A 23,114-nucleotide genomic window follows, 5' to 3' on the forward strand; every position below is an offset into this window, starting at 1 on the left:
AATGGAAGCAAAAGAAATGTCAGAAAAAAAAAAAAAAATAATAATAATAATAATAATAATAATATATATATATATATATATATATATATATATATATATATATATATATATATACTGTCATCATGTATTTGATATGTGTTTTTATAAAGTACAATATTGTTAAGAGGTTGTTGTTAGGCAGCAACTCATAAATAGTATTTCCATTTATTTCAACAGGAAAGGATGATGGCTATGGACGAATTCAACTCTTATCTCAAGGCATGACTACACTGGACATTCAATGATTCAGAACAGACTGCTGACCATAAATTTTTTAAACCCCGAATTCGTGGATGGCACTGTAAGTGACAATTTACATCGTACAATCATGAAAAACAATAATAAAGGCTGAAATGTGAACGTAAAAACATGAAGATTGACACAACCGGCACGTAGGAAGATGACATGAAGCTCACATCTCTGTCGACCCATTCCGTGTTTGTAAACAATTAGACGTCATTTATGGACGTGGCTTAGCTGAAGGCAAAACTAGCGAGCATATTTCAACAACATTGTTTACGTAAGAATGGACGCAAACGTTCAGTGCAATCCTTTTGCCACACTGCGTTCAACCACAGACGTATGAAATTTCTCTGACTGTCAGTTTGCGTTGTCACGTTTTTATTTTTTGATTTTATGAACTTGGCAAACAAAAATACAAGAAGGCATTTTTCGGGGTCTACTCCAGGATTCCGATCTGTTGCCTCTAGCAAATACCGAGACGTCATCAAGACGTAGAACAAGAAAAGGTCTACAGACAATTAGTTCACTCTTCACAAATTGGTCTACTTTAACTTAATAAAAACTCACTTATTGCAAATGTAAACATCTTTCAAATGGATCGTGTCAAACAGTCCCAATCTGAGACAAGTTGGCTTTAAAAAATAAAAACACTAATAGTAACTTCTAATTTGGGATTTTTAAGGCTTTTGTGTTGGGAATGTACAGCATGTATCTAAAACTACAATCTTTCCATGAGAATGTAGTATACTCTGTCAGAATTAGCCATTGTAATTGGTTTCATATGGTTGGTTGGTAATTAGAGTCCAATATCTGTAGCATGTCCTAACTCTTAACTATTGGTAAAAAATAAAAAATAAATAAAAAAGAATGAATGCATTTTCAATGCCACAATTTCTGTTTTAGAAATTATTTATACAATTTCCCTCTGAAGTGATCTAAGCTTAGACAACAAAATGCTGACAGGTTGTGTAATTTAATTTGGCCGTTCGGGTTTTGCAAGCCAAAATGTTGCAATATTAAAATCAATCAAATAAATAAATAAAGTGGTCTAGATGAGATGTGTGGGTCACATTGTGTAAAATATACAGTGTAACCTCCAATGTCGAAATCCCTCAATGTGATAACTTCTATTTTCAGGAAAAATAAGCCTCAGACCTCAAATGTCATCGTGTGACATGAAACACTGAAGAAGCTGCAAACATTTCTGGCAAGTCCAACAATCTTTTGTTGTCTTCATACCATTACAGGGTTGGGTGGCGAAAACAAGCCTCATGCTACAAAGGAAAACAATCCAAGCCTTGCTACATTTTGCAAAATCACCTTTTGGTCATAATTCCAAAAACCTTGGTTCAGCGCAGGTCACATTAATGGTGGAGCAAGTTCTGAAATGATATCATAAATACCTAGCATTTGAACAGGGGTGTGTAGACTTTTCACACACACTGTAAACGTCTGGTCAGAGAACAGATAGTTTTCAACTTTTGAGGTTCCACTGTATACTTCTGTATGCTCATCCAGATTTCTCCTGAACCAACAAAGGCACAACAAGACCCTCAATATATGTATCTATTAAAAAAAAGGGGAGGGGGGGACAAAAACATTTCAACACTTATGATGTTGACGCGCAAAGGCATGTGTCCTCTGTAAGACTCAAAGTTTCGCATCAGTGATTCTTGCCTCTATTTGGCTCATTTAGTCAGTAAAAATCAATATATAAGTTTTGGCCAAAATGAGATGAAAATAACTTCCCTAAACTCTTACATGTACACCGTTGTGACAAAAGAACATGACAATGCTACTTAGCGTACCGAACAATATAAGAGCAAAAGATTGCAAACATACAGCAGGTTCTCATCAAGACGAGGACAGTCACTTACATGGGCTACTGTCTGAATGTAATCTGTATGTACATGTAGCAGCAAACATTTCCATACATCACTCCAATATGGCGCTTGATGGATGGATGAGGTGAAATGTGCATTTTTTTTTTCAACGTTTCTATTCATCCTTGAAAAGAGATTCCTTTCTCTTTTAACTTTGATTCCCCTTTTTGTCTTATCATTTCTAGAGCCCTACTTTTTTTTTTTTTTTTTACAATTGGCACCTTTGATTTCATTACATCTCTTTTTTATTTATTTTTTTTTTTTTTACATTTTTGGCACTTAAAATATAGTCTCTCTTTTGTTAACATAGAATTCCGCACGGACAAGTCATAAGTAAAACTTTGGTCTCCAGAATAACTGGATTACAGAAAGAAAAAATGCTGGTTGTCACATGGAACATAACAGAAGTACACTTCATTAAGCAAGAGAACTAATAAATAATGAAATAAATTAATATATTAATCTCTCACTATACTATGGATAAGTGATTAGCAATCCAAAATGAAAGCTTTTTCCATTTTACGCAGACCATTCATATCTGACGATGGGCAGAGTGTGAGAACAATTTAAACGAGGCGAATAAGATGAATGCCTCAGAGGATGTTGTCTCGCAAACACTTCAAGAACTACAAATGCTGGCTAGAAAATACACTATGTGGCCCCCTGTTTTATTTGAAAATGAGAAACCTGTGGCTCAGGTGGAGGAGATGTTGAAAATAAACAGCGTCCTCACTTGTCTGCGTTCAAAAGTGCATTATCGTAAGCTGTGGATGGAGGTGTCATGGAGGGTGATATGCTACTTGGGAGAGGGACGAGGCTCACCAGATTCACTTTGTGCTACTTGTCCCTTCTGCTTCGTTGAATTCTCCAAAAACAACCTCTCAACCTCAGTTGGTTCTTTTATTCTTTGTTTGTGATTGTGAAAACTCTCCCTAAAACCCAAAGAATACAATTCCATAGGATTGTGTGCAAACTGCTCTATTGGCATTTATGAATAAATAACAACCTCTTTCCACCGGCCACGAGGTACGGACGACGGCCAGAAATGTCTTTTAAAAAAATGGTAGGCTACACCTCAGTATATGTCGGGCTTCTCACGAAGAAGTGAAAGCTGTCACGTGGACGTGCGAGCTGGGGCAGTACATGAACGCAAACAATAGAGGGGAAATGGTTTGGAGGATCATAATTAAGTTACACAATGGAAATGGCTGCTTCCACTCCACATAGATGCCGCCGTTCTCATTGCTCAGCATATTGTCAATATGCTCGCTCGTTAGAAACCAAGCAAACAGTATTTGCACTTCAAAGTGCAATTCCGGAGAGAACGTCACAACACAGCTAGTAAATAATAGCATAGAATGGCAAAATTCTCCTAAAGAGGTTCCCTTTCATACACACAGATACAGTAGGGTTCTAATCTGGTACCTGTACTGTCTTAGTCAGTGCCGCAGTCGAAATGGACGGATGAGAGTGAAGGGTCCAGTGTGCTAAAATGAGGATGAGCCTTTCATCCGTCGCCGTGTCTGCTCCTCATGGTCGACGTGGTTTACAGAGGCAGGTCTGTGCTGTTGTGGCGAGTCTTTCTGGAAGTGCCATCATCCCTGGGCAGAGCTTTTTGCAGGTTGGACATGGCTGCCGTCTTCTTCAGGTCGATGACTGCGTAGCATTCGCTGCGGCGGGGTACCTGCGGGCCACACTTTTGGGGCGGGAGGCGCTGGTGGGGCTGCCCGCCTCCGCCGGCGCCAAGAGCTTGATGGGGAGGTTCTCCCTCAAGGTCCACCTGGATGTAGTTCAGTTGCCGTGACGGAGGCATGTGCCCATGCTCACAGACTCCGACCCCTGACCTCGAGCGTCTGCGGAAATCAAAGTTAAATATGCGGCCCCCTCTGTCGGGCTGACATGGTCTTGGATGTGGCGGGCAGCTGTGTCGCATTCTGGGCGGCTGCACCTGTTCTGTGTTGACATAGTTCTGCAGGGCGTCTCTGTGGATGCCCCGCCCGTCCGGGTGGTACCCGTTGTTCGTCTCGGGGCCTTCCGAGAACTCGTACTCGTCGAAGTCTTCCTCCTCCTCTTCGTATTCTTCGTCGTCGTCATCATCTTCCTGCTCGTCGTCACGCTGCAGGGCGCTGTACTCCCACACGGGGGGCAGCGAGGGCAGGTTCTCGTAGTTTAGCAGGGCCGTCCGGCGATGACCTCCGCCCATGGGCCTCTCGCAGGTGTAGCCCTGCGGGGGAAGCGAGGACGGGCCGTGCGGGTGCAGAAGGGTATGGGAGTGACTGTCCCCCGTGCTGCTGCTGCTGCTCGAGCCCACCGACTGGGACACGCTGCTGGGACTCAGCCGCTGCTTCCGGCCGCTCCGCAGGCCGTTGATGTTCTCATAGGTGAGCTCGGCGCCTCGGCAGCTGTCCGGATGCTCGTGGCACGGGTGCCGGTGTGGGTGGTGATGGAAATGGTGATAAGAGAGGGAATTGCACATGTGCACCGAGGGCTCGTCTCCATCCGTCTCTGAGCCTGTTGCGCCCTCTACTGGCTGAAGGCTGTGAGGGCCGTGAGCGAGCCGCTCCCTCTCCCGCTCGCGCTCCCTTTGCAGTAGATGACGCTGAGCTGGAGTGGGGCCCAGCATGAACTTGACCTCCTGCGACGATGGCTGTAGGAACACCTGGGGATCTTGACGCTCCTCGAGGGGACAGCACCGCAGGTTGGACTGCGTGTTCCCTTGGCCCCCGACTCGTGTCGTTTCGGTGAAAGTGCTGGGCCGCACCTCAGGTAGGGAGTGCACACAGTGACGCATGGCGAGATCCCCTTCCATGCTAACAGTGTTCACATAAGTGTGGGTCTGGTAAGAATTTAAGCGGAGTTCAAGTCAGCACAGATTAGAAAGCACAAGGCAGGCTGGAGCATGGTTACTGTTCACCTAACCTGGTCTTCCAAAGCCATCAGATTGTGTCCATGATCGTCAGCAAGGGAAGGCTGGGAGGAATCCCCTCTGATTGGATAACCGGGGTATCCATTGGGAAAAGTCGGCACGGGGAATGCTGGAGCTGCAGGCACATTTATGGGACAAAGTAGCAAAAGCAGTACCATGTGATGTTACACAGTCTAAATAGTGTTTTAGAGTAACTCTAGTGATTCCAAAACACTGTATTGTGGCACAGTGTGCTGCGAAGACCAGGCAGGACAATTAAACGCTTTTCCACTAAATGGTACAGTTAACCTTTGGCCTAACATGAACTTGACCTCCTGAGTCAATAACTAGACTACACAAACACTGACAAGTGTAGCACAGCAGACAAGTGGTCAGCATGCCTGCGCCACAGTGTTGAGGAATCTACTCAAAGGCAATCCACTACTATGTAACGAGAAACAATACTCAAACAATGTGTGTGTGGTGGCCGTGTGACTGACTGTTGGGCGTCTGTGGTGCACGAGACATCTCCATCTCTGGCGTGTGGCCGCTACCAGACATCATCATGGACTCCTCCACCACATTGATGCTGTTGCATTGCATCAGCTCCTGGAGCAGGTTGAAGATCTCCTCAGCCCGAGAGCACTTGAAGGCAAATATTCCTAATCAAGCGAACACAACAACAACAACACAATTACACATGATGATTTTGTGTCCTTATTGAGGGGAAAAAAGGCACCGTTTTACTTGCGTTTGAAATGGAATATAAGACCGACTTGTCCCATGTTGTCCAAAATTGCTGTAGTACATAAATGACGCGCATCTGCTCTTAAAGGGGAAGTCAACCCCCAAATTTTCTTTACAATATGCTGTATGCGCCCCCACTAGTTCAAAACACAGCATTCGGATTATTATAGCATTTGTGGAATCTGAGTTACATCGAGAAAGACACCCATTTTTACCCAGCTCAGGAGGTGGCCATTTTGTCACCTTGAGTCGAGTGAAAATGACATCACAATTTCTGGGCGCTCAGGTTACAGTCAATCACGACTTAGCTTCAGGAAACAAGTAGAAAAAAATTGGATTTTGCTGCTTAATTTGTATTGCACAAACACGATATTAGTCAGAATATTATTAGAGCAGTGCGGCTGCATAAAACATATTATTGGAAAGAAAATTTGGGGCTTGACTTCCCCTTTAAGAGTCCCATCTTAAACCATATTAGGCACATTAGTAATTGCGAAATATTACCACATGAGTCATTGATATATATATATATATATAGTTTTTTTAAAGAACGTTAATTAAATTTGAGATTTGAGACTTTAATACTTTTGAAAGCTCAAGCCATTTCAATGGCAGTTAAAACCGTGTTTTTAGATTCATGGTTTCACTTGCCTTTTTTGACTTTTTAAGAAACCCTGCGTTAGAGAGAATCCATGGCGTTGATAATTACAACAGTTGAAAAAAGAAAAAAAAAACAAAAAGAAAAGAAACGAGCGTCACTCACCCTGTCCGGTCTGACAACGACGCCCGCTCTCAAAAGAAAACAGGTTGGAGTCGTAGCCATAGCGGCGCAGGCAGAGGTACGGCCACCTGATGGCGTCCCTCTTGCGCGTGTGAAGAATGAGCTCGGTCTGGGTGAGCTCCATGATACCAGAGCCCAGCTCGTTGCCTTCATCGTCCACATTGATGACCTGCGAATCACATTAAATGGAATATGTTATAAAGCCTTTCTCAATGCAGGCATTTATAATATTATGAAATCAGAATTGATTATAGTAAACTCCCACTATTAGTTGGCCATGGGGGGCAAGCCCCGTTGTGAAGAGCAATAATTCTTGAGTAATGTGCTGCCTGTCAGAACAGTTCTGTTACCTTTCTCCTTACTTTCTCTTTTCCTCCTTTTTTACCATTTAGTTGTCATTTTGAACCGCGCTAACTTGTTGCCAACCATTTACAGGGTTTAGGTCGGAACTCGTGGCACCTTTTGGCAGAGAGTATAGTCATACTTGTGAGTAGGGCTGCACGATAAATCGAAATCTAATCGACATCGAGGTTTTTCGTAGTGCGATTATCTAATCGCAAAACAGTGAGGTTTTTCATTTTTTTCCTCTCTCCCACAACCTTTGCCGTTTGAGTGACAGATGAATTAGCCAACCAGAATTGTCGATGCTCGGGTCTTAATAGCGCTGGCCAATCAGTGTAGTTGGCTAACACGTGTTAGTCCGACAATAACACACTACGCGTGCACCTCTGTTTTTTTCTGTCATTGCCGTGTACCGAAGTGGATGTAATAGAAGTAACTTCTGCCGCCGTAGACGAGGAGAGGGAGATGCTCGTGCTATAGATGGGCAATACGTCTATTATTTGGATGTACGGCCGATTCGACAAAAATGAACCGCATCAAAAAAAAACAAAAAAAAAACCATCAGATCTAGAGGCAACACGACCAACGTATTAAAACGTTTAAAACAGCACCACTGATTTGAGTATGAAGCCTGTCAAACAGATTGGAATTAAACAGATGAAGGGGAGGAAACAAATAGCGGTCATTCACGTGCTAAGCTAAGATCGCTAACAGTAGCATTCACGTTGTGAAAAAAATTGGCATCGAAAAACTATCTCCTAAGTATTTGTGCGTACTGGTGACAAGCTCCCTCTCAGAGCATCTTTTCAGCACTAATGGCAACATTGTAAATTGTGATCGTGCATGTCTGATACAAGCAATGGTGAATATGCTGCAACTTCTAGCCCCCCAAAAATGAATACAATATAATGGCCAGAGGAGAGCGTCTCAAATGGTGACAGTGATTTGTATTATAATATTGATCAAATTCTTTGTCTGAAACTAAACTGACTCACAATCGTAGTTTTGCGAGCATTGTGACAAGCTTGTGTGTGACGTGTGGGTGTGCGCGTGCATGCGTGAAGAAGATTGCAGTGTAGGAGATGAGCGGATATGCTGCAGTGGCGAGCGAGGAAATGAGGGACACGTGTAAAGGAAAAGTCAAAGAGTGTATAAAATGAAGCAAGTCGAAGCAGGAACGGATAACAGGGTAATGTATTGTGAGATATGTTTACTGTCCGCGATTGTTTTTGTCCGTCTCGCTTGCCGTACTGAGCGGCAGCGAGTCACGGAAGTGCACAATAAAGACAGTGCTACAGCCTTGAGTGACATACTGATTGGTTCTTGTCATTAATACTCCTTAATATGTATTTTACAAACAGTAGCATTTTAATGCATTTTAACGTGTATAATACAAAAACCGCAAATCGAATCACAATCGCAATATTGGTCTGAATAATCGCAATTAGGTTTTTTTCCAAAATCGTGCAGCCCTACTTGTGAGAGATGATATACATGCTGTAATTGAGGGATTACAATTAGAACATCCTGCCGCAACCATTATTCTGGTCATTGGAGATTTCAACCATGTTCCTTTCTAACGAATAAGAAGGGGGCGGCGTAGTTAACATCATCCTTAAAAAAAATAATAAAAAAATATTTCTCTACACTTATAATATGGTCCCCCGATTTGCTGGAATCCATTATTATCAGAGTGAATATGACTAAATAAAGATAAAAATGAATAAAACAAACTTGTAATTTCACCTATTAATATGGTCTTTCAAGAAAGCATTTTTAAAATCATATTTTCCAAATTCTTATTTAGCACTGTAATTACTGATAGTAATAATAGTGATATACATTTTATTCCTTTACTTTGCTTTTAAATGTCTGAAACACTTTTCTTTGTAACTGCTTTGAAATGTTGTACTTTTAATTATGTGAAGCACATTGAGTTACATAGTGCATGTTGTCTGCCCAAAACTCCAAGAAAAGTCTGTTTAATGACACCACCTGGTGACCATAAAAAAATATTACGGACAATTAAATGAATATAAACGCTACACACTCCGACTTTTGCAAAGAGAAACAATCGTGACAATTAGGTGACTTCACAAAATTCAAATAGCTGACAACATGCCTTTATGTGCGTGTCTGAAGTGCCACGAATGGCTGTTGCTAATGCTAGCTGGCAAATGTGGTTAACGACTACATGAACTGTAATAACAGCATAATACAAGCACAGATCGTGCACTTACTTTTTGTCATTAGTTCAGTGCTGAGAAGAGCATCAATATATAAATTTTATATTATATGGATTTTTCACATTAAATTTCACTTGGATTCTCCCGATGGATTTCTTTACACAGAAAGTGCAAACTCACGGGAAAGTACAGTATTATTATTATCACAATTATTATTAGTCTATTTCTTGTAGTTAATGTTTCATACTCAACGTTATGTACAGCACTTTGCTTCAACTGTGATTGTTGTTAAACTGATCTACAAAAAAGTTGAGTAATTGACACCCACCTAAAAAAAACTAGAGGGATTACGTATAATGGCCACAAGATGGCAGCAAAGCACTTTTTCAATTAGGTGAAGCGTTGGTCTGACAGAATGAAGCTCCTCCCTTCACTTCGGCATAGTTGTTGGCACCAAGACACCACTAAACGATGCAATAGCAATATTTCTAAATGAAACAATGCTTTAGCTTTAGTACAAAAACAGCGAATGTGAGTGTTTCAGCAAATAATTGATGATAAATCTGTGAAAAAGTAAATGTTCGGATGCTAGACAGCGTATATGCTAGGGATTCAGGATTATACTAGAAGTTAAAAGAATAATTTAAAATGGTGCAAAGAGGATCAATATAATTTGGGATATGAATCACTTTTAAAATATATCAAACAATTACAATTGTGGATATATTTAATGAAAATATACCATTATGGCTTGTAACAATCTTTTGCCCTTTCCTTGTGTCATTTCCAGCTAAAAGAAACTCATTGCACAAAGAAAAATTTTGTTTGGCAATCACGGCCTACTCTGTATGTGTCATTCAACAATGAGTGACAGAGCACGAACCTTAAACTTGGTGAGATGGTTGTCTCGGATGGGGTCCCTGTACAGACAGCTCCAACAGCTCCCCATGGCTTCAGCGGGCCAGCTGAAACCTGCCACACATGACCCACGCAACATTAGCGGCATAGCAGTGTTTGTACGGCAACGTTTTCATCCTACACGCTCATCTTACTCAGTCCAGGCCATCAGTGTGAAGGGACGTGCGCTTCAGTCCCAGGATCTTCTGCTGGGCCTTGTTGTTGTCGAAAGCCACTTGCTTTGTTGGACTGACGTCTTCATGAGAAGCTTCATGTTTTTGTCCCTGAAAGCGCAAAAAATAAATGATGTTCACTGAGAATCTGAATGCCCCTCAATATCGCTTCATCTTAGAAGCTGATTTTAATGCGTTGCCCCTCGTGAATAGCTTCCGAAATATTCGGCCATCTTCTGTAGAATTTACTCAAACTGCCAAGAAACACAAGACGTAACAAGGAACTGAGTACATGACAGGTCATTTTGGGATTATTTTTAAGGCCAAACCAAAACTAAAAAAGAAAAAGACCTTGGTAAAAAAAAAATTTCACACTTTCTTCCTTATTTCTCAGTTGGGTTGCTTTTTTATTTATTCCCGGAGTCACGACTCGGTAGTCTCTGAGTCTTCAGACTTCCCCACAAACATGAACATTTTTGGTGGTAAATATTTACCACGTTTTGTGTTTAAGATTGTCCACGGGACTTATTTTGGACCCAACTATACGTACAAATTCAATCCTAACACACTGCAGACCACTGAATAATCTTATAAAATAATCTTGTAAGACATTAGTATGATATTTGTTGTTCTTGGATGGGAAGTGGCAAAATCAGGACAAAAACTGTGTGATTGTCTTTATGCACGAACCAAGCCTAACATGCAAGAAAAGGAAAAAGCATCATAGAAAAAAGAAAATAAACATTGGATTAATGATTCATCTGACATATTTATTTATTCACAGTTAAAAATCAAAAATACAGTGGAATCCCTGTACCATTTTTGTTAGCTGGACATAGTGATCATCTAGGTAAAAATAAATAAACTGTGGCTTACCGGGATGGAAATATAAAAGCCCAAATCAGAGTCAGTGTGTCAGTAAATGAATCCTATACGGCTGACTTGGAACAGGAAGTGACAAATGTGTCATTTGTTATTTCTTTTTGTGTCATTAGTCCTTCCACTTAAAAAGGGCTGACTCAGTTCTTGACTCAGCAGCTAAAGTAAATGACTACAAACGTGTTGAGACATCAACTTTAACGGTAAGTAGGCGTTCAAATCTCAAAATCTACACGACGCATACACACAAAAAGCAAACTTCATGTACATTTAAAAACAGCTTGTGTATCACTATGCGAGCACCCGAGCGACACAATGCTGCACCTCTGTGACAACATCAAGCAAAGCCCACTCACATCTGCCCTGGTGGTCACGCTGCAGACTCCCACCGCCGAATGTGCTCCTCGGCCCGGCCAGCAAAACACATGCACCCCCGCCGCAGTGTGAGCGCTACGGGCCGGGCCTCCACATCTGACTGGGGCTGGAATCCACACTCGCGCGCGCACGCACGCGCACACACTCGAACCTCTGCGCGCTAGCCTACGTTACAGACTTGTCACCCAGCCAAAGCCTCAATGGGATTTTCCCTCCTTCCTACCTTCGTTCCTTCTTTGCTTCCTTCCATCCATCCATCCGTCCATCCGTCCATCCATCCATCCATCCATGGGAGCACTTCAACCACAGCCAGCTCGCTCCATTAGCCCCCACCAAGCTCCCAAAGCACGCCGCCCGTGACGCTAAACGGCGCAATGAGCGTCCGTGTGAGGCTACAATAGCACCTAGCAGCACCGAAGTGCAGAAACGACGCTCCGCTACTCACATGTCTGCCACCGTCGATTCGCTCTTTCCGACGCCGAGCGCGCGTGGACGCGGCGCGGCAGGTGTCGGCGGCGTCCGGTCGGCGGGGATGTGGAGCTCGGCCCGCGGAGACGTAGAGCCGAGATGCGGTGAAAGCCGTAATAATGTTGTTATTTTTCCTCCCACCCCCCACCCCCCGTTCTCTCTCGCTCTAGCTCATTCCCCCCTTATAACGCACCCCCCGCCCCCCTCCCACTACTGCAGCACGGGCCTCTGGCTGGCTGTGTGACATTTGCCGAGCAGCTGTGGGTCAAAGTTGACAGGCAGACAACGAGGTGGAGGAAGCCGTCAAGAAGGTAAAGAGGCTGGAGGACCGCGGAGGTACGGAAAGGTGTGCCCGGCTTGAGGGGCGGGAGGAGGGGCCAAGCAGCCAGCTGCCAGGCGCTGTTCGCACTGGAAATAGTCCTCTTATCCCTCAAAGTCCAGTCTACGTTTTAAGACAGCGGTTGTCGAACTTTTTGCACTATCGCATAAGCTTAAGTGTTTTTCAATTAAGATTTTACGAGAAGATAAATAAAATTCTATGTCATTAAAGTCAAACTATGACAAGGGGGAAAACGGTGTGACTTAAGTTGTGATACTGGGGAAAAAACAACCCCCAAGGTTTTTCAGAAATGAAGACATGTTATGTTGTTAGTCTAAAGTCAAATTATTCCAAGAAAGAAGTACTATTTAAATAATGTGTGTCAAAATATCAGAAAAATAGATCATTTATAGCACTAAAATTCTTATAATCAAAAAAATTCACCAGAATAAAGTTGTACATTGAAAGGGAACTAAAACCACAAATATATGGTGGCAAATAAAGATTAAATGCAAATATGTTGTTAGAACTATACTTGGGCAGTAAGCAGTGATGATTTACTATACCACTAGATAGAGCCTGCGTACCACTAGTGGTACTCGCACTACACTGAGAATTACCGGTTTTAGCCATCCGTTGCAAAATGCAATTTAAAAAAAATACTTTGAAAAGGGTTTGTAAAAAAAGATCAACAACTTCGTGAATTATTTCCTGTATAAATATCGTTTAGTCGTTCAGTTTCCCAACTTACATTGAGCTAAATAAAACATATGTACTTAGTTTGTTCCGTGACCACGCTTGCAAGTTGTTAAAAAAATAGCACTCTACACTATTGTATTTTACAAAAGTATATGGTAATAACATATTTTAATACAATGTCAATGATTAGGCTGCCAGGATGGCAGGATGGCCGAGTGGTCTAAGGCGCCGCGTTCAGGACCCAGTCTCCCCACGAGGCCTGGGTTCGAATCTCAAATTTCCCCATTTGGCTGCCAGGATGGCCGAGTGGTCTAAGGCGCCGCGTTCCGGACCCAGTCTCCCCAGGAGGCCTGGGTTCGAATCTCGAATTTCCCCATTGTGGGACTAATAAAGGCATTATTATTAAACAGTTTGTGCATCATGGTAAGGTGTGTGTGCCCTGACCAATAGGGAGCAGTATATTACATTCGGAAATCCTACACGCAAAGATTTGAAAACGAAAAAGGAGACAGTCCTAGATAAATACATTATTAATCTTTAATTTTTCAAGATGATAAAGAATATATGCCTTTGCGTGTATTGTGTACTACGTCAGCATTATCCGATTTTAACTACACGAATGCCTGAGTCATTTTAACTCACTATCACATCAATAAAATACAAATGTGCTTTCTTATATATATATATATATATATATATATATATATATATATGTGTGTGTGTGTGTGTGTGTGTGTTTCACCATATTACTCTTTTCTGAGAACGTGTCATTTTATTGACATTCCAGTGAGATGAGCCAATATCCTGAATGATCATACTCATACTAAATTATTCAGAGAAGGTTCAACAAACAGAATGTTTGTTATACTTACAGTTATATTTTCAAAATGTCAAATAAGGTAATTTATAAGGTTATTATGATTAATAAGCCAATATAAGATGAACCAGTAAATACAATTTCAAAACAGCTGTTCGTTGTTGCGAATTTATAATGTCAGTTCGACTTCTTAAATGTATTAAAAGAGAAGAGAGTCACAGATGTTTTTTTAAGTATTGTATTAATCTATTCCATAAAGGGAAATTCATTATGTATGGTTTTACATAATAACACTGGCTGGTATTTTTTTATGTTGTGTGTGTGCGCGCTCGAGCGCGTCTGCGTGTGTCTATTTGTGTGTACAGTTTTAAAAGATATACACAATAAATCTAAGATGGAAAAAGCCATCGGACAAAACCAGCGTCGACATTCTTGATCATTTTACTCATCTTTGCTTTCTGAGTTGTGAATGGATGAGACGTTTACGAAAACCGGAAGTAAAGACTATATGACCAAACCGGAAGCACAGAGAGATTATGCTCTTGCCTGAGTGTTCTTCTTTGTAAGTGTGCTAGCTAGGGCGTGACTTGGGGACAGTTAAGATAAAGCTGCCCTGCCCATTCAAGACATTTATATCACAAGACAACAGCCTGACGCTTCTAAAACTTCTGTGCTTGTAATTAAGCTCGAGAACTGCAACGTAACGATTTCCAAAAGACCATCAACGCAAGCGAGAGGTAAGGGAAGCCTGCCCAAAACTTTGCCTGTTACCAATTGAACCTTGACTTACAACACTCATAAAGACGGAAGAATGCAGTTTGAGGTTTAAAAAAACACAAGCAAGTACAATTTATCTAATGCGATAACTTTGCATATAATGTCCAATTCTGCAACAGTGCTTTTATTTGAGTTATTTGGTATTATTTTGTTTGAAACGCGACCGGCTGCATTTGACGCACAGGTGCCATTCCCGTTCATATCAGCAGTAGCTACACTTTCTTTGATCATAAAATGATAAGAGTGGAACTAAAAAGGCGTCAGGCCAAACACCGTATTATTTATTTTATTGTCCACCCTAGTAGGTTGCGAAACGCGTTCTGTGCTTGTTGCATTAGTATACGTTGCATTATAATGCCAATTATTTAAAAAAAACGTGTTGTTGACTAATATTTTACCTGTAAACTCACAGGAATATTCTTTTTTCACCGAGTTACTTAACAATTTGTCTAGTCTTTTGTTAATATTTCCCTTTTACCTAAAATGCAATGTAGTATTAATTTTTTCCATACGTCCTTTTCTGCAGTATTTGAATATTTGCGCCCGCTTCATCTTTTCTGGATAAGAAGTTTCGAAATTCCTAACTAAATTACGTGCAAGGTCACGGAGAACAAGAAGGCACGCTCAGTTAGACCCGTACTGACGTTTTTTTCCCCCATGGGAATGTTTCATATCTTTGTGTATTTATACAGTTATTTAATGTAATTATGACTTATGTCTTTTTGGGTTATTATTATTTTAGTTACTTAATTCGGTTAACGTCACCTGCACCGCTGGATTGTAGGATTTGAACACCTTTTTTCGAGGACCACCTGCAGGTGTCATCAAGGTGGTTTTCTTATATTGTCCAGCAGGGGGAGAGCATTCGCTTCAAGACTCATCGTCCCATTAAATATGTGAGATGAGGGTACTTGGACTTGGGGGAAATAGCACCTATTTTTATATATGTATGTAATGTTTTAGAATGTGGCTGCCCATGGTTGGATTGACCGCCCTGCCACACCTCGGGGGGCTCTATGGTGGCTACATCACCCGGAATCAGGTGAAGACTTGGTACCCCACCCTGCAGAAACCATCGTGGCGGCCCCCGAATGCAGCGTTCCCCGTGGTGTGGACCTGTCTGTATACAGGAATGGGGTAAGGATCTCTTGCAAGGATCTCTTCTGTACAGTGGAACCTTCAAAGTTGACCACAGAAACGAGCGGCAAACCCAGTCAAAACAAATTTATAAGAAGCAACATTTGGGTTCTGCTTGAAATGAGGTTGACTATGAGGCGGTGGTGCCTTGCTTGAGATGCTGACGTCATGCATTATCTCTGTGCTGGACCTTTCTGCGAGGAGTTTGAATGTTCTCCCGTTTTCCAAAATTATGCATGTTTGGTTCATTGAAGACTCTAAATTGTCCATTCGTCTACAGTGAAAATCTGCGAGGAATTGACTACCCCCCCTAAAAGTAATGTTATTCTGGATGCCACAAGATGGCTGGCGGCAAAGCATGTTTTTGTATAAAGGAAACTGTACTGTACGGTAATTGATGCCCATTAAGGGAATTTAATTTTCAACCCCACAAAAAAAAGAAAATCTTCCAAAACCACTGATAACTCAAATATGCATTTTCTATGAAACAAGGGATTGGCTCCCTTCTCCAAAAACACTGTAACAATATATAGCATAATTATTTTTTCAGGGAATAACAGAGGATATGTTCCAAAAACAAATATTTGACTCAGTGACTTCATAAATGTCAAACCATGACTATGCAAAGTTTGACTGGAAAGTGTACTGCAAAAGGTGGCAGCAAAGCACTACTTTTGACCAATTGAAGCTGCTCAAAGTAATTTATACATAACTCATTCGTACCAAGATGCCACCAATGTGATAGTTTCATGCAGTTTAATTGCTTGTTTCAGTGAATAGCGGAGGATGTGTTCTGAAAACAAATACCGGTATTTGTATTGGTGAGCAGGTTCACTATACGGTGTTCTGACTAATTTATTTGGGTGCGTTTCATTGTCTTGACTGGAATACCACACCACAGGTACGGCTCCTATCTGGTGTGGAAAGAACTTGGAGGTTTCACTGAAGACGCGGTGGTGCCACTGGGACTTTACGGGATGCAACTGGCACTCAACTGGGCCTGGACGCCCATCTTCTTTGGTGCACACAAGCTCAAACTGGTAAGCGCGACACACCCATGTGATTATCAGTGTTGTTGTTGTTGTTGTTGTTGTTGTTGTTGTCTAACCTAATACAAATGACGTCAGGCCTTCATGGAGATCGTTCTTTTAACCGGGACTGTTGGCGCTACCATGTGGTCCTGGTATCCCATCAGTAGACCAGCCACTCTGCTGATGGCGCCCTACCTGGCCTGGCTGTGTTTGGCCACCTCTCTAAGCTACCGCATATGGAGAGACAACCCTGACAAAAAAGAAGAGTAGAAGAAAAGGCAGGGGATGTTTACGGGAGCCTCGAGCAAACGGCGTCAGCACTTCATATGTGATCAATCTATTCAGGGGCCTTTAGAATTTTGTTTTTTTCTATTAAATACATTTATTTGCACTAAGCTTTTGGTTTCTGAGCCCAAACTCGTTGGATTGATATCACTTGACCGGGTTGTTGATAATACCATCAGAAAGACAATTTGGAAATATTTTTTCCTTTTTTTTTTTATTTTCAGGAATCTTTTTCCAGTTCTCTGCTTCACAGGACCTAGCTTCATAATTTTCCAAAGCGTCTAAATAGTTGACATTCTGCTTCTTGTATGTCAATGCATAGTCAAATGCACTTAATGGAGCCTTTACTAGAAGTTCTTCCAAATATTGAGCAAATATCAAAGACTGCTGAAATGCAATGTGGGTGATGTTAATGTTTGGTGTGTAAAAAAAAAAAAATGCTTGCATATTTGCTTTTGTATGAACAGTGCCATCTCTGAGCAAATGAATAATAAAATTGTTCATGATCAAAAGCATGTCAATTGGTTGTCTACGCGTCAAGATTATTCTTTAGTTTACATGTAGTGCGAAGAATGTTTTAATAAGTCTGACACACATACGTAACAATTCACTGTTACATCATATATATATATATATATATATATATATATATAAGGGCTGGGCGATAAACCGACAATTTACCGTGACCGAAATTTATTACAATGACCGAAATCATTTTGCCAATGTCGGTAAATTCGGTGTTTAAAAAAAAAAAAAAAGAAAAGCCATTTCTGTCTGCGGCAATGTTCATGCCCCTTTAAGACCGCTACAGCGCCTCTGGTCACGTGACTGCACCCGTCTGATCGAGACGTAGATGTAGTAGCTGGCGATTCAAATCCAGAAGCTTTTTCACCACCCACAACACAACCATGTTGTGCTGAAAGTTCAAAGTGAGAAGCAAGGTTCGACAAATGACAACAGCCCATTAACGGAGGCGACACCATACGAGAGAACGTCTCAGAGGTGGACGCAATAGCCTAGCACATAGCTAAAGATAAAGCTCCTCTAGTTACAGTGGCGCGCACAGGATTTAAACGCTTGATGAAAGCCGTATTTCCAGATATGGACTACATCGGGCCGGGATCTTAGACATGTCAAGCATTTTGCATCTACATCCGACTTGTGGTCGGGTCGCAACATGGATCCCTGATTGAGCCTGACTGTGCATTACATAGATGACAAGTGGCGACTGCGCACCAGAGTACTCGAGACGGCACATTTTCCCCGATGATGCACACTTGTTTATTTGGCTTGCATTGACATTTTCTTTCATTTTATTTAGCATTTTTTTTCTTTGCCATCTTGGCGCAATCTATTTGCAGAAAAAGATTTTGCAAGAGGTACCCTTTTTCTTTGTGACATTGTTCAAGTCATGCAAAGCAAGCTATTTGGAATGTTTATACAAATGATTTTTGAACTTTTATTTTTCATTGAAAGTAATGTGTACCAGTTGGTCAATAAAAAAAAACAGTCAATATGCATTTCCTGCATTTATTTTTATTTTAGTCCACGGGGGGAATTTATCGTGCATTTATCGTTATCGAGGTAAAATTGCTCAATTTCTCGCGATATTGATTTGAGGTCATATCGCCCAGCCCTAATTTATATAATTTATAATATATTTGACATATAAATTAGCCCCAAATTATATGCAGCATAGTGGATGTAACTACACATTAGACACCATTGTTCAAATGAGGTGAGACCAAGCAAAATAATTTGTGCACTTTCCACTGTGTCCAATAGCCTGTACAAGCCTCCATTTTTTTTCAGTTATTTTGTAAAACAGTACATCGTAAAATCTATGGACAACAATAATATTTAGATTTGAAATGTGAATAAAAATTAACAACAAATATAGCAACCATAATATTTAATTCCATACAAATATAAGTGCATAAATTGTTATTTTTCAGGCGTTTTCTCTGGAACGTCCTCTGGTGACTTGGAAGAAAACCGCTCTGTTAATGTTTTCCACAAACTCTTTTTTTCATCATCTGACTGCTGCCCACTACCTGAATAATAGCAATTAAAAAAAAAAGGAAAAAGAAAATCAAATGTTCATGTGAGCGGCTTGCGTGATACAGCAATGACGACTGACGTGTTCTTACCTGACGACATTAATTTACACTCTTCTGCTGTGATTCCAGTAAAGCTTGTGTCTCGCACACGGGGAAACTGAGAGGAAACAAACCAACATTTTGGATTATTGAAGTCAAATTGTTAACATCACATTCTTAATATGTTTAAAGATCACAATTTATGCAAGAATCTCTGAAGCAATACATCCCTGAAGACAGTTCAAAATGGAAACAAAATTTGGAAGGTGTTTGAAATTAATTTTGTTGGCAGATTTAGCATCATAAATGTTGCACCTTTCAACCTTGGGTATGACACAAAAACCTGTTTTCATTGAGAGGTACTAATTTAACAATATGTTCATTATTTTTTGTTTTAATTCATAGTATGCTGCAGGACACTGCATTATATAGAGGACACTCATGTTTTCCTTCTTCCACAACAGCCAAAATTCAAATATAAGGAATAATCTACGCTTTGATACACTGCAGTTGGAAACTTGACATGAGATTTAAAGCACACAAACTGAGAAAATCATAGATTTTTGACTCGATATTTACTTACTCGCTGTTTGTACGTGTTTGCATTAATTCTTGCCAAACTTTCATAAGTCTGATCGCACTTCTCTGTGTCGGAGATCTGGAAACAGAAAGAAAAAACATGAAACCACAATTTATCTACAAGAAATCAAAATTCCCTTTCCCTCTAACAGAGAACAATATTTATTTCAGACAACAACCATTCCGCAATCAAACAATTTCAACAATCAAAACAACAATTCCCCAAGAGCATATACTGAAATTTCTGACAGACAAAATTGTCATCCTCTATATATAGTGTCATAAATTATTTTGCAAGCGCACTACCCTGTTTATTTGACCATTTAAGAATTATGTCAGCATTATTTTCATTTACACTTACGATAAACAGGGCTATAAAACAAAAAGGGAAATTGCACTATTAGCTTAAAATTGTGTTTAATAAGAATAATTTGAATTCAGGGAAAACAAAGTCATAAGCCCCTGATATATTTTTCATTAGTTGAATTAATGTAACAATTTATTCAGGGGAGGGTACATTTAAATACAGTAGGAACAACCATTACACTAATGTTAGATTACATATTACAGGCTTCATTGGAACAGCATTAATGTGTCATCGTAAATAAACGACACCAATTAATTGGTATTAATTGAAGGTGAGGGCAAGCAAGGTCGACCGAGCGCTCAATGTTTCGAAGTTAGCTTAGCTTCGTGCTATGTAGCTGAAGAGCCGACTCGCCGGTGTTTTCTCCGTACCTGTGTGTTTTCCCCCTCGCGGAAAGCAGCTGCTACCCGCTGCCGGAGAAACGTTCCCAAATCTCGACCTTTCTTGCTCTCGTCGCGTGGCCATTCCTCGCACAGCTTGAGGAAGCGACGGTAGCGAGTGGCAGACATCGTCACGCGTACGCGCGATTGAATAACAACGCGATGCGGTTATGTTGGAGCCTCGTCGCTCGCCGTAGTGATCTCCGCGAGCATGCTACTTCCGTTGTGTTCTACTCGTTGCTAAGCTAGTCTCGCGGAGTGTGGTTATTTGAGCATCATGAGCGGAGTTGAGGTCAAAAAGAGTTCGTCCGGCGTGACAGATTGGATTAGTTCAGCGTGTAAATTTGCAACAGACAAAAATGATTTCAGGAGGTGAGTTTAAGTCGACATTGTGAAGCGGTTGTAAAAACATGTGTCTTTTAGCCTTTTTTTGCTAGCATTAGCATCTCGTCTGTTGAGGTTTGTCCTTGGCAAAGGGTTGGATAAATTGAAGTTATTTATTATCGATCCATTTTGTCATCTAAGAATAGCGGTATTATGGTAACTACCAATTTAATAAAATAAGTTAATAACACCGGAATTTGTTCGAGATTTTCTTTTCGTAGAAGAACATTTAATTTCTCTGCTTGTCACTGTACGTCGCTGTCGTGGATAGGTGGAGCAATGATTATCTGTTTCAGACCAGTTAAGTGAAATTGTATTTTGTATCATCTCCCACAGTGCACTATTATGCTACATCGACAATGTTTGGGAGCCACTGCCTAAAAATGCTTAAATAACTGTATTAAAAGATATGGATTAAAAACGCTTTTGTAACTGTTAACATTGTCAGGCAACATTAATGTCAACACATTTTTATTTAGTCAGAGTTGCACGTAAACCTTTTCTTGATTTTCCTTTTTTTTTGTGCTGATGGCACATCTGCCCTATTTTGACTCTATTGTGCATTAGGTTTTCAAAATAATAGCAATAATATAAAAACTAATAATTGTATAATATCTAGTATAATTTATTAAATATTGGATTGAATTATTTTTCATTCTTAACGTCACAGCCATAAATTACAACAAACGGTAAAATCTATATTGCATAAGATTTTATAGATCAAATATATAAAAAAAATAGAATATATATTTTTTAAATTAGTTGTTTTAGAAGAAAGTGAAAACATTATTTAAATCAATGTTTAAAAATATGTTAAAGGTCACAAAGCCATCTCTGAATAATATTTGCTGTTGACGGAGATATTCATTAATTTATTTTCTGTGCTTTGCACATATATATGTCCGAAGTATTTTGCCCAATTCGCAATAAGTACTACAGTGACTGCCTACTGGAAGGTGTTTTAACATACTGTACTATTTACACAAGATGGATGATTCCGATTGGGAATTCATACCCAATTTCTGCTCAGGCTAAGATAATAGAACGTTTGAGTGTTTGGTGTCATGCTGTTAATTTTTGTTTCCAGGAATCTTCTTGTCAACCTGGGGTTGTTTGCAGCCGGTGTTTGGGTTGCGAGAAATCTCTCCGATTTTGACTTGATGGCTCCTCAACCTGTTACGTAACCCTGTAATTTCCTGGACATGGTGGGATGCATTTGTGTTCAATTTGACATTTGCCAAATTATGTTATTTATATGTCATAATCACATATTGTTTTTTTTAGGTGTCTTGGACTACAAAAGATGAATCAAAGGATTTAAAGAAAAATGTTTTGTTCTACCTAATTTGAATTTATTCTCTCAATAATTCATAATTGCTTATTTTATTTTTTCCCCCATCATTGTCTATCGGCGTTGCTCTTGCTAAGATTGTAAAGTACCTCAACCGTGCAGAAAGTGTAAGACATTTCAATTGCATATGATTTCTCAAGCTATGCACACTCGGGAACTCTTCATTGCTGCGTCTCAGAAATGTTTGTCCACTGGAAGAAAATCTCTCTCCGTCTCTCAGAGCCTGGATGTGGCTGCTCAGCTCTCAGCTGTTGACTCAGCTTTGAAACCCGCTCTGCTATATGATGCCAACAGCGCCAGTGCAGAGCAGGTGCATCGCTATTTGCGCTCCTGTCAGTCGTCACGACTCGTGTCCGACTCCCTTGTCACTTTGGACTTGAACGGTACCAGCCTTATTGTTAACCCGCTTGCGACGCAATTCAATCTAGAGAGGATGCTTCACAAAAGCAGGCCGGTGGTGACTGATGTCAGTCACTCATTGGAGAAGCCTGCCATCATTGAGCCAGTCAGAGCAGGGCTGAAGAGCATCGCGCAAGATCTCCTAATTCTTCTAAAAGGGTTTGATGTAGACAAAGGTGTTTGTGTGGCACAGGGTTCAGATGAGTGGAACCTGAGCGCCGTCTTTGGACTGTTACTCGGTTATCCATCCATCTACTGGTTTGACCAGACCCAGAGCTTTGAAAACTGCCTCTCTATGACCCCATTGACAGTGACCACAGCATCTGCAATATGGCTGGCAAGTGCCACCGGCCATAAATGTTGCCTGTACTCATTCAGCATCCCAGCCATCCTACACAATGAGATGCTGTCCAGCCTGGCGGAGTGGAAGCTTGGCCTTCAAGAGAGATTCCAGCAGCAAAATAATCTAAAAGAGCTCACCGTTTGTCAGTCTGCAGTCATTCTACCGTCAGTCTGTTTGTGACTTGACATAAACATTGTATTCATGACTACATTAAACTATTAAAGCTTTT

The 23,114-nt window shown here is 40.7% G+C and overlaps 5 protein-coding genes across 9 annotated transcripts; 3 read left to right on the forward strand and 2 right to left on the reverse strand.

The window, feature by feature from the left end:
- Window positions 1–643: 643 nt before the first annotated feature.
- Window positions 644–12,034, reverse strand: frs3 (fibroblast growth factor receptor substrate 3). Of its 5 annotated transcripts, none has more exons than XM_088310069.1 (8): window positions 11,896–12,034; window positions 10,179–10,307; window positions 10,010–10,098; window positions 6,581–6,767; window positions 5,571–5,732; window positions 5,085–5,206; window positions 3,850–5,001; window positions 644–3,766 (listed from the first exon to the last, which is right to left on the reverse strand). In XM_088310069.1, exons 3-8 carry the CDS (start codon window positions 10,073–10,075, stop codon window positions 3,761–3,763), a joined length of 1,695 nt encoding a protein of 564 aa, XP_088166195.1. In that variant the 5' UTR covers window positions 10,076–10,098; window positions 10,179–10,307; window positions 11,896–12,034; the 3' UTR covers window positions 644–3,760. The 5 variants fall into 5 exon arrangements, with proteins under 5 accessions (XP_088166195.1, XP_088166194.1, XP_088166190.1 ...); XM_088310068.1 differs by having other exon boundaries at window positions 644–3,776; XM_088310064.1 differs by having other exon boundaries at window positions 644–5,001.
- A 2,264-nt stretch (window positions 12,035–14,298) lies between these two features.
- On the forward strand, window positions 14,299–17,504 carry tspo (translocator protein). Its single transcript, XM_088308385.1, has 4 exons — window positions 14,299–14,490; window positions 15,494–15,667; window positions 16,569–16,707; window positions 16,795–17,504. The coding sequence occupies exons 2-4, from the start codon at window positions 15,495–15,497 to the stop codon at window positions 16,966–16,968; spliced, it is 486 nt and encodes a 161-aa protein (XP_088164511.1). The 5' UTR covers window positions 14,299–14,490; window position 15,494; the 3' UTR covers window positions 16,969–17,504.
- Window positions 17,505–18,878: 1,374 nt separating this feature from the next.
- Window positions 18,879–20,636, reverse strand: uqcc2 (ubiquinol-cytochrome c reductase complex assembly factor 2). Its single transcript, XM_088308388.1, has 4 exons — window positions 20,400–20,636; window positions 19,666–19,740; window positions 19,134–19,200; window positions 18,879–19,037 (listed from the first exon to the last, which is right to left on the reverse strand). Exons 1-4 carry the CDS (start codon window positions 20,535–20,537, stop codon window positions 18,928–18,930), a joined length of 390 nt encoding a protein of 129 aa, XP_088164514.1. The 5' UTR covers window positions 20,538–20,636; the 3' UTR covers window positions 18,879–18,927.
- On the forward strand, window positions 20,435–22,225 carry tomm6 (translocase of outer mitochondrial membrane 6 homolog (yeast)). Its single transcript, XM_088308390.1, has 3 exons — window positions 20,435–20,780; window positions 21,880–21,997; window positions 22,077–22,225. Exons 1-2 carry the CDS (start codon window positions 20,686–20,688, stop codon window positions 21,974–21,976), a joined length of 192 nt encoding a protein of 63 aa, XP_088164516.1. The 5' UTR covers window positions 20,435–20,685; the 3' UTR covers window positions 21,977–21,997; window positions 22,077–22,225.
- A 45-nt stretch (window positions 22,226–22,270) lies between these two features.
- c11h1orf74 (chromosome 11 C1orf74 homolog) lies at window positions 22,271–23,113 on the forward strand. The gene has a single exon (XM_088308387.1). It carries the CDS (start codon window positions 22,271–22,273, stop codon window positions 23,063–23,065), a length of 795 nt encoding a protein of 264 aa, XP_088164513.1. The 3' UTR covers window positions 23,066–23,113.
- Window position 23,114: the final 1 nt, after the last annotated feature.

Source organism: Idiotropiscis lumnitzeri, chromosome 11 (assembly GCF_059441095.1).
Source record: "Idiotropiscis lumnitzeri isolate Australia: NSW breed Sydney's pygmy pipehorse chromosome 11, RoL_Ilum_1.0, whole genome shotgun sequence".
NCBI lineage: Eukaryota > Metazoa > Chordata > Actinopteri > Syngnathiformes > Syngnathidae > Idiotropiscis > Idiotropiscis lumnitzeri.